A 14,640-nucleotide genomic window follows, 5' to 3' on the forward strand; every position below is an offset into this window, starting at 1 on the left:
TCAAAAAGCCCAAAACACGTCTCAAGAAAATCGCTTCAAAGCAATAGTTTAACAAGCGTTCTAGTTGATATTTTGATTATAAATTCTATCGTTTCTTAATTTAATTAACTAATACTAATCAACATCCAATCCAACATTGTAAGTACATTATGTATATATTTCGTTAAGTTTTGATATTTATTTATTTTTGTAACTGCTCGCGATAACATTCGAACCGCTAAGTCAATTTAATTAAATCGCAAAACTAATTAGAGACATTTCACACATAATACTCGCATACACTATAATGGATTACTATTTTGTAAGATCTAAAGTAAAATTATGTTAGCAATGTTAAAAATCAATTTCAAGAAAAAAAGCACTAAATTTTACCACGTTATTATTTATTAACCTAAAACTACGCCAAGCTGTACTATTCGAAATATAGCCATATCAATTAAAACATTTTTCTAGAGTATATTTTAGATACAGCACACCTAGAATTTGATTTTTGTATTTGAAAATTAGATTGAAGATATATCTAACGTTGGGCTATAATAGCATACATAGTCGTTAGTTATAAATGCCTTACATTAAATTGATCACCTTCTATACAAAAAAAAACATATATAAGCATTTTCCTTAGGTACATAGCATATTGTAATATGTTTTATTTACCTATAAAAAATAGGTCGTTCGATTTTTTGCCAAAAAAAAAAAAAACAATATCACATGTTATTTTGTAGTGGCACTTTATTAACATAGATATGTTATTGGGCTCGAGGGTCAATAGGGTGTTTGATGCCAGGAACATCTGCTTAGGCGCTAGGCGGGCCGTTTCGGAGATGCCTAAGGGCATTTTTATTTAAACGATTAAAAATCTTTATAAATATAAATCAAAAGAGTATTAATACATACATATGAGTAAAATATATATATATATATACATATACAAAACATGTGTGGGGTTCTACTTCCAGTGAAGTAGTCCCATTCTTAATCTTATAATTAGATTAAGTCGAATGGCTTCAGTCGTTTGAGTCGTCTGATGTCTTGCGAGTTGTCGAGGAGTTGTATGACAGCTGTATTTGAGTGAAGCTCCAGTCTTTTTGCGTGTTTATCGAGAAAAACTACTATTTTACTCAAATAGTAATAGTTTATATTTACCCGAGGACCATTTTATATACAAATACCTTCACTGCTCTGCATCGAAGCTAAAACTAAGTTGGGAGAAGGGTAAAAACAATAAAAAAATGTGAAAAATTGAGATCATGTTTTATAAAAACATTATAAAAAATTTCGAATGGTGTGCAAGGCTCTATTAAAGGTTTTCACTTAGGTATTACACATTATATTTTAACAGCTTGCGTAAACATATCAAGTTTCTGGCTAATATTTTAGTGTTTTCATAATATCTGGCCCAAAACAATGCATAGAGAATTTGGCCCCTAAAATTATTGAATTTATTATTCATTTCTATTTTGAACGTTGTGAATACACTTATCGCAAGATAATGAGCGGCCTCAACTGGTTTATGGATTCAGCCAAGGCAAACAAAAAATAAGAAGAATTACTTCAGTAAGGAAATTGTCAAGGGCATAACGGACAAAGCGAAGGCTCTGAAGAGTCTGATCTAGGCGGAGGATAAGGCCAACCTGCTGGAGAACAGGAGAGCGGCCAAGTCCGCACCATCAGTCAAGATGCTTGTAGAGGAGATTACAAAGAGCAAAATTTGTGCGTGTGGCGTGATCTAGCGTTCAAGCTTAAAATTACGTACATTTTTACATTTTTTTTGTGGCCAAATACAAAACATTCTTACTTAAATTTCCAGTATACTTATAATTGTACCTCATAAAAAAAATCATAGTAGTTATATGCACCGTTATGCTATAACATATCCAGGATTCAATGTTTTTCAGGGGAGCGGAGAAAATAATATTACATTTTTTTTTTGTATAGACATTTTTCATGTATTTTCGTTGGATTAGTTATTTTATATTTTAGTACTTATTAATAGTCATATAAAAAAAATAGAACTCATTTCTTAGGAAAAGTAGGAAATTACGCACAAAAAAAAAAACAAAAAAAATCAAGTGACCTCTTTTTTTTTACACATGTATTTTTCAGAAAATTTCATGAAATGATTTATTTTAATTTTTGTAGATGTTTCACAAATAAAAATAAAGAAAACCGATAGACCCTGAGTTTTTAACATTATAAAATAACTATATTTTATTTTGCCCGTAGATTCTTGGTTAGTCTTATTTTAGTTAGGAGTTGTCAGCGGGATGTTTCGAGCCATCCTCGTGCTTGTATTGTAATAATATAACCTCGGGTCTCAGGAGTTTGTAATAATAATTGTAGTCGACACGTTGGTTATGTTAATACTGATTTGTTTATTAATTAAACAAATTTTTAATGAGTTTTCAATTGAATTTTTTTGATTATTTGTGTCATTAGACTACATACAAGTATTTGATAATGTAGGTTAATGAATATTATTATTGATACTTAAGTCTTTTGATAATAATTATATTGATCATTCCACCAGAGGACCCTTTCCTTTTTTCCCTGAGTATAATATCGATGATTTGTTTTATATTTATTTGGGCAGTAGATGTAATTAGCACGGACGGATATTACTATATTTATCTCAGCTCATCTCCACATTAAATCTGATATTGAAATGGTGGCTGAGTCTAAAATAAAAATTATAATAATTATCTTTATTATTATTTGCAGATTAAAATGAAACTTTTATGTATTTTAATATCATTTGCCCTCGTAAATAATTTGGTAGCTGTATTTGGTGATTAATTTTTTTTTGCTCATACCTACACTAGTGAACTATAAAATAAAACCTCAATGTTGAACTTATTTTTACATACAGATATAGATTATCTTAAGGAGGTTATAAAAACAAGTCAGTAAACATTTTTTTTTTTTCATATATCTCAATGTTTTACTATATTTATATAATTTAATTACAGATGCAGACATCGTGATGGCAGCATGTAATATATTTTATTGAAAATTATAATACTTATATAAAATTGTTTTGATATTGTATTTGTCTAAATATGAAATAGTTTTTAAATTAAAAATAATATTTTCTGTAATATGCCAAGATTAAAAATGAATGGGGTGTAACAGTTTGTTAAAATAACAGTGTCACAATATTTAATTTATGTAAATCAAATCACTTACATTTGCAGTCAATGAATCAGTTACTATAATTTAATTAGAATTAGTTTAGCCATAATTGGTGACTATTTAACTCATCAGGGTAGGTAGCGTTTATTAAAATAGTTTCAACTTCAAGCATGTTGTGCTCTTATTCTGAAGACAATTATATTTTTCAAGATTTTATTAAATATTTTTTTTTTGAAAGTTAAGGAATAAATTTACAAAATAATTAAAAAAAACTCTTAACCACAAAAAAAATATAATTATGAGTATACGCATATTTCAGAAGCATCATCTTCGTTTAAAACAAATAATGGACAAAAAAACCTACTTTTATTTTAAAATGAAGTTCTTTATCAAATTATGTCTTGAACAAAAGAATATTGACTAATCTGAAAAGTGTATTATTAAATGCTGTTTACTATTAAAATAGCTAAATTTAATAGATATGGTTTTCAGATTAGTTAATTAACATAAATAGCAAAGGGAACCTAGGACGCTTATTAGGGGAGACCAGCGGGGAAAGTTAAAAAAATAATATGGTCGGGTGTGGATTATTTTGTAGATGAATCAAGGATTTTTAAAAATTATGGTATAAATATAGTTTCATCAAAAAGTAATATTTTAAAATCTTTATTATGTAGTACTTAAGATAAAAAAGGGAAATTTGGGGATGTATACGAAACACTATTTGAAAAATGTGATAAATGCTATGTAAGTCAGAGGAAATCAAATACTAGTGTTAGATTCAAATATTAGATTCAAAGACCACATAAGAAATGTAAAATACAATAAGTGCTCAATTCTCCTATCGTGAAATATTTATTATATACTAATAATAGGATAATATCAGTAAAATTATTAAAAAATGTGAATAACTTTGGAGAAATTAAAATTAGAGACGCAATCGAAATTTTAAAAAAATGTGTATATTATGATAATTCGATTATTTCTTTCTTTTTTTAGCTTATAAAGTAAGGTGTTTCTTATTTTTCAAAAAAGAATATGAATTTAAATTTACGTTTCTTTCTATTGAACCGGTAGGTGATAAACTACCACCTTTTAATCATTCTTGGAGATTGCCAGGAATAGTGGTGAGAATTCATAAATAAAAAGATTAGTGTGATGATGTTCGGTTTCTAAAGCGTTCGGCAGTTTCATTCACGATAGGAATATTAAGGTTTTCGTGAATATAGTAATTATTGAAAACATATTATGGGATTTTAAAATTAGTTCTTACTACTTACGATTAAAATCTATGAATACATTTAGTGTTGGAGATTTTGGCAACTCCCCACAACTGTTTGTAACAATCTAAAACGTTGTATTGCCAAAATTGAATAAATCGAGTTAGACATTGATTCTGTGGTGTACAAAAATCTTTTTTAATGATGCATAACGTGGTATTTCCAATTATTTTTCCAAAACGTGTTATTTTTGTTGTTGGTTCAAAATGTGCTATGTCCTTTTGCATCAATGTATAATAATGTTATCTCCTACTACAAAACGTGCTATTTCCCTATTGTCTCCTTTTGTTTGGTAACCTTTAATTTTAAAGCCAATTATTAAATTAGTTGACTAAATTCTATACATTTTTCAAAGAGGTTCTATAAAATACACTTGCTGGTTGTTTGTTAAAAAAAATCGTGTTCAATTTCAACTAACAGGTACTTGGTTATTCGTGATAAAATTTCAAATTGTATGATATCAACGTATACGGTATGTTATATTACAGTCAATATTTTCGTTTAAATTGTAAATTTTTACATACAAAAATATTACTTTATTACATCTTATTAGTAGGTGCATATTATTAAATAGAATAAGTTCGTTTTGAATTAAATCTGCTTATCACTATTAAAATGTGCTATTTCCAGTCTGTTTTTCAAAACGTACTATTTCCGGAAATAGTACGTTTTGCGGCGGCAAACTTAATAAAACAAAGTGTAAAAAATCACCTAAGTAAGTGTAAATAATGAAATTTTTATTTAAAAAATTGAATCTTTTCGCTATTTTACATCCATAAAGTTCATAATTTGTAAACATTTATTTATATTGTGGTTGAAACAGAAAACTCGATTTTATGAAAATTGTCATTTTTGAAAATACAACGTTTTGGATTGTTACCCTTAAAAGAAGAACTTAGACAGACCTATAGAAGGAATCGATTAACTAATAAAGGTTTAAGGATTAGAAAATAGTGACTAGGTAAGAACAGTTTTAATTTGTATAATAGACCGTCGTGCCAGACTCTATCGGAGGCTTGAAAAAGCAAGTGTAGTAGCTTTTCTTTTTTGTATCTTAACATATTTTACGTAGTACATAGTGAGGATATAAAATATATTAAATCAGAACATTGTAATAGTAGACAAAAATATTCACTAATAATTTTCAAATACATTTTTACTAATGCAAACTGGTGCAGTATTGTAACGAGCTGACCTGTATAGTTGCATAGCCCATATTAGTAATACCCGTTACAGTATAAAGTGTTACACCACGTTGCAAGCATAATATTATATTTAAGATGTAAAAGATCCTATCGGCTTATGATAATAATTAAAATGAAATGTAAAATTTCTTGATTCCACTTGGTCGATAAATATGAAGAATATAGCGTCTATAGTGGTTTTACCTCCTGTTGTAGCCGCCGATGTATTGTCGGACTCAGCGTGGCATAAGAAGCTACACTTCAACAGCTCGGTAAACTGAGACTTAAGTCAATTCGAAAAACATTGACTGAAACTTGAAAAAACATGTGTTGACAAGGCGTCATTATTTAGGTTTTTGTATAGTTATAAGATGAATAGTTTGCTTGAAATCAGACTTGTTCGATGTGTACATTTTTCGAAGTTAAGGTTTTTTAAAAATTATATTGTTTCATTTCATTGTTTTCTAGTTTTTTTTTCATAGCTCAAACTAATAAAATTTGTTTAATCTAGGTGTATTGCCGGAAATAATTCAAAACATTGTTTGCGGAAAATATTCGATAAGTAATTCGAAAATTCTATAATAATTGTAAAGATAGTAAAAAAAAATGTCTATTAAAATGATATAGAAATAAAGAACAACAGATTTTATTTATACTAATTTATCAGTGATATAAATCGTATAATTTAATCTAAAATCCAAATTAAATCATTCTAACAAAAAACGCTGATGTTACCTCATCCAACCTTATATCTTAATTATTTTTTGGTTTAGTCGTCACTTCTGCTTCAACTCAGTCATTTAATCACAATATTATTTACTCAAATAAATATAATAGACACATTTTTTCGAATTTACAAAATATTCGTATTTTCCCCATAGTATCCATCATCTCGTTTATAGTTAAAAAATTAAATCTAATGTTATAAAATATTACATAATTTACGTTATGTTAATTTCAGAGGAAATGAATTTGATGTTGGCATTACCGGGTATTAATTTTCTTGACATTTCCATGAAAGAATTTTCAGATAGTTATGTGTACAAGTATGAAATGTTTTAATTTTAATTTCAGAAAAACATATTAATAGCCAAACGCCTATGTCCTCTGAGGACGAAGATGGTGAGTGGAGTAGTTTAGTACGATTTTCAATGATTTAGTAAAAAAATTGTATTTAATAACTTTTTATTTGTATAATGTATATATTGCTCGACGGAATGTACATATTTCATAATCAATAATTAAATAATTGTATACTTGAAATTTTGGATATATGAACAACTATTTATATGATAAAATGTATGCGCATTAAATGACTATTTGTCCGTACTAATTGACTGAATGGTTCATGAATTACTTTATTTAGAATACATTCTTATCATCATATTATTTGTTATTAACCGTAGTCTCTGTTTGAGCTGTAGATGTGCCATTTGTCACGATCATCATTTATTTTTGTCACTATTGAAAACGATAATTAAGTCTCTGTTACATGCACAATAATACTACAGCCAAGTAACTTCAATAGCTGTGTCTGAATATATTAAAACAAATTTAATAAATTCCTTTATTAGTTATGTTATGTTTTTGATAACTAAAATCTCTGTGTATGTAAGAAAGTAAACAGGTGGTGGTTTGATGGATATTATAGTCCAGCTGACTAATGCGTTCGGCACTTTCTTTATATCGATGTCTGTAATTAGGTATTTGTGTACATCACAGAATAACTGCGTTATTCTGTGTATGTATTAAAATTTCTTAAGGGCCCACTTTTCATTTTGCACAATGAAAATCTTTATATATTATTATTATTGTTTACACAGTGCTCGGTAAATGTTTCATATTTATTGAGAATAATTACATACTTACATACTGATTTCAATCATAATTAATTATGTACATTAAATTGATTTTGTTTTGTTTTTTTAGATATGTTACGGATCCAGAAGGACATGCGATTAGAAATAAGGAATAGACTAGGTAAATAATATAGTATTTTCTGTACTATAGGTACTAACAATTATTAAATTGTATATAATGTAGTTTTTTGTTTTAACATAATAATATATTTTTATTTGAAATAATACAATATAAATATTACACAAAAAATACTCGAGGAGTAAACCCTTCACGAGGGGATGTATAGTTATGTATTCCTTGTAATTACACTTAAGTGTGTGATTTTAAATAATAAATAAATAACAACGATAAGTTTTCGATATTTTGGTTACAGGTGACATTACTTCTGAACTACACGAAAGTAATTAAAATCATATTTTAATTTTTTGGTGGTTTTGCTTAATAAATCGCTTATATACAAGTTAACCAACCGAAGGGTGTAAGAACTGAATTTTGAGGGAGGCTATTCTCTAGTATAAATAAACTACCAAAATAGAGTCCTAATTATTGAACTACTAATTACACATCACAGTTTAACCTTTAAATTAAGATTTTGTTAAAAATTGCCTACACTTTACTCCTTAAAAATGGGCGGTGCGACGCTCTCTTAACATTACACATTTTGGCTCAATAAAGTACATTTTAGGTACAAAAGGCGGGTTGTACTAATATTGGCAACACTACAATTCTTTAAAATGTAATGCAACTTTACGAATAGCAACTCATTTTTTTGTTTTTATATTTGTTATTAAGGAGGTTATAAAGATTGGAGTATGTCAGCTTTAGGAAATCAAAGAAGACATAAAGTCAGCGAAGCCGTTAAAATATTAATGAATCTTGTAATAAGTAAATATGCCTATAGAATTTTTTACCATTTTATTTATACATTTTCGTATAAACGTATATGCATACAATTAATCACTTATCTTATTAATTTAACTTTACAAATTAGTAAATTTGTACAATCAATTTAACAAATTAGGTCAACTTATAAAAAAAGTTACATCGCATTAAATAATTAAATTATTTAAACAGTTACTGAGGTACAAAGAAATAAAATAATAATAAATTTACAGACATTAATCCTTACTACAGTAACGCACAAACTAATACTCTTTTAATAATATAAATACAGCGCTTACACAACATGGTTATTGACTAGGCTATTTTATCCAACATAAATTTAGTAATAACGTTAAAATTAGACTTAATCTTTTCAATTTGATTCTTGTTCATTGCCTGTATAAAATCTCTTTTGGGTAAATCTTTAACAGCTTGGCATATTATCTTTAAAGATACATACATTTCATTTATAACTGTCTGTGACCAAACAAAAAGTACAATTATTTTATTTTTGTATTGATATTTAGAATTTAGACCTTGCTAATTTAAAGGGTAATACAAATTAACTAATATGTTATAACTAGAGTAGAAATTTGTATGTAATATATAAAATTTAGTCGTCACTAACACCTTATTTTCTTATAATATAAATGCACTACAGAGTTATTACTTAAAAAATATTGAACTTCAATTTACAATTACAATATAATTTATTTACAGACACATACATCGAGCAAGGCAGGCAGACTTTATACATTCACTGAAAGCTGCATTGTGGTACACATTTAATTTATACGTTTTTAATTAACATAATAAATGTCTTGATGCATACTTGTAGCCTTTCATCCCTTGTAAGGGGACGCAAGACCCTATTGCCTCTATTCATTATAAATTGTTATCCGTTTGACTTACAACTGGAATGTATTGTGTGTACCAAAATTCAGCTTTCGCGTAATTAGTTCCATTCTTTTTCCTAATTTGACTGGACTATTAGACATAACTGTTTTGATATATTTGTCCGATTATAAAATAATTTTTAAATTAACAAACTTGTTTTCCAATGACAATGTTTTTTTTTAATAAAAAAGTTTCTGAGTTAATTATAACCTTATTATCTAATTAACCATTTACGGGTTTTCTTTTTTACAATTTTTATAAGAATTATAAAAATTCTTTATATAATAATTTTCATCAGTGTTCTCCTCACTGACAAATGTCATTGTGTGAAAGTAACATACCCATAAAGAATACAGATAGCCTACATATAATTATTTTTCTAGAAATTATCACTAACATATATAAGTTGTATCTTGAAAATAAAAAAACGTAATATTAAATAAGCAAAATTTAAAATGTTTATATTTTTTTTAAGGTGGAAATAGCCCTTACTTCAAAGTGGATATGACCCATTTTCCCAACATGTGTCGTTTAATTGCATTGTACCAAGCTCTCAAAAACCCAGATGCATTTATAGAGTTGGATGATGCTAAAGTCGAGAATAAAATTTGTTTAATAAGATATGTAAACGGGAATGTTATTAAGTACAGTAAAATTGGTGATGATATTTTTCGACTTAACAATATTGGGAATCCATTTCAGCCACTTTCTTTTGAAGTGACTTATTTGTACCAGAAATAAGGACAACTTATTTTATTATTATTATAATATATATATATATATATATAAATAATTTTTGCATATCTTTTATTATCAAAATTGTCAATACATTGAATGTGATTAAAAATAAACAGTTTTAATCAAGACTATATGAAAATTTTTTACTAATATATTGTAACAATAATGTTATTTATTTCTTTTTCACGTGTATGGTTAATATTATAAAAAAGTCATGAATATTCCATTTTTAATCTATTTTGTATGAAGTCACATATTACATATTTTCTATCTTCGTATCACACTTCTTATTAAACTGTATACAACATGATTATTTTATCATAAACCAGTCAATATCTCACTGAGTTTAATTAATAACTACATTTTTTTTTATTGTGCTTTTATAAAACGTCATCTCAATTTTTTAAAAAATTTTTGTTTTTACCCCCCTCCTAACTTAGTTTTTTTGATAGCAACTTTTGAAACTTAGATGGTAATGTAATTATTTTATTAACTTTTTAAATTGAAAATAATTTACTCAACATTTTGACTGGTCGATAACCAGTTTCGGACAACTATTTTTAAAGCTATAGGAGTTTATAAGTTAGGATGGGAGGGAAAGTGCGGTTGGGAAATGCGCGCAGATAAAAATAAAAATACACTCCACCTTCCCTCCTACTCTAAACTAGAAACTTCAATAACTTCAAAAATAGTTATCCGAAACTGGTTATCGACCAGTCAAAATTTGTAGTACATTATTCTCAATTTAAAATGTTAATAAAATATTTACGTTGCTATTTAAGTTTCAAAAGCTGCGACCAAAAAGACAAGTTGAGAGGAGGGTAAAAACAAAAAAAATTGTGAAAAGTTGAGATCACGTTTTATAAAAACAATATGACAAAAATAATTCATTTATTAATTAAACGCAGTGATATATTGACTGGTTCGTGATAAAAGAATCACCCTGTGTATATACATTTTTTTGTGTCTGGACCCACGATATCTTTTGAACCGATATCTTGTGTAACAACTCTGTCGATTAAGAATACCTAAAAGGCACTATTTTGGGATAAAATTAAAAAAATTCACCCACTTTCTTTTTAAAGTCGAGAATAATTTCCAAAAAAAAAAACAATATATTTCTACTTAAAATTAGGATGTTGAATAATTTAAAAAGGCGAATTAGTTTCAAATTTGTATGGAATATTTTTGCGTGTAGTACTACCGATAAACTTTGAAAACCCCAAAAAAACGCTTTTATAAACCCTTTTACCCTAGAAGGGATAGAAATATTTTCTTTATTCTACTTTTTCAAGTAAACACTAAGGATTTAGATCTAAAAATTAGACCAAAAGTAGACCTAGAACGGACCTATAACATATACAGCTTTCTCAAAAATCTGTAGTCAAATTGTCTCAAGCATAATATAATATAGGAAGTGGGATCCATTCACTTAACAAATAAAGTATAAAATACTCATATGGAATTCAGCGCAGATTGTTAAATATTTACGTAGACAGCAACAGCTGGTTAACTGACCAAATTTTGACGGGATAGAGTAGAAAGCATTTAAATATTTTAACCATTTTAAAGTGCCGTTACCGTGTAATTATATGAAAGTTGCTCGCTAAAGCAAAATTCCCCATATATTATAAGTAGGGACGTTAGTGTTTATATTTGGTCGTTTAAAATCTGTATGATCAAATTACATTATTTCAAAACCGACTGATAAATCTTTCGGACAAAGCCTGTAAACTTTAAATCAGGGCGTAGCCGTCTTTGGCCTGATTGGGTTTTGCATTCGTGTGTAACATAATATTGTATGTATTGGAACAATTTACTTAACAAATAAGGTATAGTACTTTTGTGGGATTCAGCACAGGTAGCGACAGTAAGTAGGGCACGTTTTGCGTCATACAAAACAAACGATATGCTCTTCTACGCAAATTACAAGTACAACGATATCATCAAATTGTGTAAAGATAAGTATACACACTATGTAGACTAGGGTGGTCCTTAGTTATAGATGAAGAATTTTTTTAAAAAGTTTTTCATTGGGCTACCCCGCCATTTTGTTCATTACTATGAAAAAAAAATTTGGGTAGAATTTGGTTTTGATAACTCACCCCCTTCACGTGCCGCAAGGGGGTTAAAAAAATGACCAAATGGGGTAGTTTTATAGTTTTTCGAGTTTAAGTAGAAAGCTATTGCATTTAGCATAAAATTACATATTAACTTTATGATAGATCATTAAATTCTCTATAAAAAAGGTTCCTATACATTTTTCAAAAAATGCATTATTGTCCAAGAAAAAAAACAAAACATACCTTTTTTCATTTATTTGGAAAAACTGGTTTTCTACGGGTATTTAAATATTTGAAGAGACAAACATTTTTTTATAGGAAAAAATATGATTATTTTATTTTGTTCCCGGGTCGATTGCTATATTTTTTTTTCTAACGATAATTTTCGTTTTTCACAATATATTTGTTTTAAACGATCTTTAAATAAAAAATGGTTGATCGTACGAAATTTTTCCTTATAGTCTATTTTGTAGGAAATGTAATTTTTTATAAAATGCATTGAAAGCGTTTTACTCTATTTCCAATCGTTTATCAAACATATTTAAATACCCGTAGAAAACCAGTTTTCCAAATAAATGAAAAAAGGTATGTTTTATTTTTTTTCTTGGACAATAATGCATTTTTTGATAAATGTATAGGAACCTTTTTTATAGAGAATTTAATGATCTATCATAAAGTTGATATGTAATTTTATGCTAAATGCAATAGCTTTCTACTTAAACTCGAAAAACTATAAAACTACCCCATTTGGTCATTTTTCAACCCAGTTTTCAACAAAGTTATCAAAACCAAATCCTACCCAAATTTTTTTTTTATAGTAATGAACAAAATGGCGAGGTAGCCCATTAAAGTTTTAAAAGTTCATAAATAAGAACCACCCTAATGTAGACGTTCAAAAACAACAGCATAGTCATTAATAATAATGTTTTTTATATAAAGCAAAATGTAAAACGTTTTATAGAACATTGTGGTATTGTATTTTTTTTCGATTTCAGTATAAAATAGGATTGATAATAATCAATTTTTTTTTTTAAATATTCTTTAATGAATTTAGCCATTGTTAAAATGCTTTTCACAAAATATCATTTTGCGTGCATAGTTTTCCTACTAGCCCAAGCGTGGTCGTTATTTAGCAGTGGAAAAAGGGAAAAACATTGTAGAGGCCTTGCCCCCCCCACATCGGAAATTTGGACTTCTTTAAACGTCATCGGACTATGCTTAAGGAAATGACCAATTTGAATCCATTAAAGTGTAATAGAGAATTAAAAAAAATGTACAAACAAATATTTTATAACATGTTTTCTATTTACTAAATTATTAGCAGTCATAAAAAATTAAATAATCTATTGATTATTGACAACCGTTTATCCCCTATGGAATGTTATGTATGTATATTGTAATATAAAAGTGTATTTACGTAATATTCTTGTGATAGAGTATCTCTTAATATTATTTTAAAAAATATATATTATATTGTAGTGTCTGAAATATTTTTCAAATACGTGTTTGGCTTGCAATAAACAAAAAAGTACTAAAAACTTTACAAAATATTGGTATTTATTTAAAAATTTTTACAACAACGGACAAATGTTTTCTTGAACCCATTAAAGAGGTCAGATATGTAAGAACTAGATGTATATCTGAATAGGTTACAACGTTTACTTAAAAATATATGAAAATCAACAACACCGTCACCTGAAAAAATTAAAACATTAATCAACAACAATGTTTACTACAGTGCTATTCTTAATTATTTACCGTTTTGATATTGTTCCTTGGTAAGGTCATTCAATGACAGAAACTCCTTGTGTAATTGTTCCATCTAGAAGTTTTAAAAAATACCTTATATTATGATACAATGTAATAACACAAAATGCGTATGATTATTAATCGGTATGGTTTAATTTATACGCGAATCTATTCGTATACTACATACTTTAATATTCATATATTTAAGTACTAAAATAATAAATAAAATATTAAAAGTACAATTCGTTATGCGAATGAAAAACATGACATCATATAATATAGGTAAAACGTTTTCTAAAAGTTATTAATTAATTGATGATTACAGAGATTAAAATTCAAAAAATTATGTTTTTTTTGTCTTAGAAGAACATGTTCAAAAAATATGTTAAAATGTTATTGTTGCTAATTTTTCAGGACATAATTTAAATTATATCTTTCCGTGTGGTAGTATTATTACCATTCATAGACAAAATGTAAAAAATATTAAAATTACAACTAATTACCCGATCCGAAGCCTCCAACATTTTCACTATTTTGCTGTACTCCGCCCATTCAATTTCTGATTGTTCTGTAAACGGTTTGTAGAAAATTAAAAAACAAAATTCAATAAGTAGTTAAATTTTTTATTACCGTTAAAACCAACAAGTTTGAGTACTACTAAAACTTCGTTTTTGTCTATGAAAATTTCCGAAAAAGTGTTCGCTATCATGTTAACGAAATTCTCACTTGAAATTTTGTAATTTTGATTCTCCTCTACGCCTCCTCTCTTAAAAAAATATAAGAAGATCATATCATGTCATTTAAATAACGACTTTTATTGGTCAGGTTTAGATACAAAGAATATCATACAGGATA

At 27.4% G+C, this 14,640-nt stretch overlaps 1 protein-coding gene across 1 annotated transcript; it reads left to right on the forward strand.

The window, feature by feature from the left end:
* On the forward strand, window positions 1-10,035 carry LOC126841230 (uncharacterized). The gene is made up of 11 exons (XM_050577566.1): window positions 1-138; window positions 2,722-2,788; window positions 2,870-2,902; window positions 2,970-2,993; window positions 6,108-6,158; window positions 6,558-6,587; window positions 6,671-6,718; window positions 7,526-7,576; window positions 7,830-7,856; window positions 8,249-8,341; window positions 9,711-10,035. Exons 2-11 carry the CDS (start codon window positions 2,728-2,730, stop codon window positions 9,974-9,976), a joined length of 684 nt encoding a protein of 227 aa, XP_050433523.1. The 5' UTR covers window positions 1-138; window positions 2,722-2,727; the 3' UTR covers window positions 9,977-10,035.
* Window positions 10,036-14,640: the final 4,605 nt, after the last annotated feature.

The sequence above is a fragment of the Adelges cooleyi genome, unplaced genomic scaffold (genome assembly GCF_023614345.1).
Source record: "Adelges cooleyi isolate 19-005CV unplaced genomic scaffold, UGA_ACOO_1.1 ACOO_flye_CR_arks_rails_tigmint_CR_PRNA_38, whole genome shotgun sequence".
In the NCBI taxonomy this organism is placed as follows: domain Eukaryota; kingdom Metazoa; phylum Arthropoda; class Insecta; order Hemiptera; family Adelgidae; genus Adelges; species Adelges cooleyi.

Coding starts and splice junctions, on each gene's coding strand:
- LOC126841230 (XM_050577566.1), top strand. CDS start 2,728: ATGAAACTTTTATGTATTTTAATATCATTTGCCCTCGTAAATAATTTG. Junction 2,994..6,107: donor AGACATCGTGATGGCAGCAT/GTAATATATTTT, acceptor TGTTTAATCTAG/GTGTATTGCCGGAAATAATT. Junction 8,342..9,710: donor ATTAATGAATCTTGTAATAA/GTAAATATGCCT, acceptor ATTTTTTTTAAG/GTGGAAATAGCCCTTACTTC.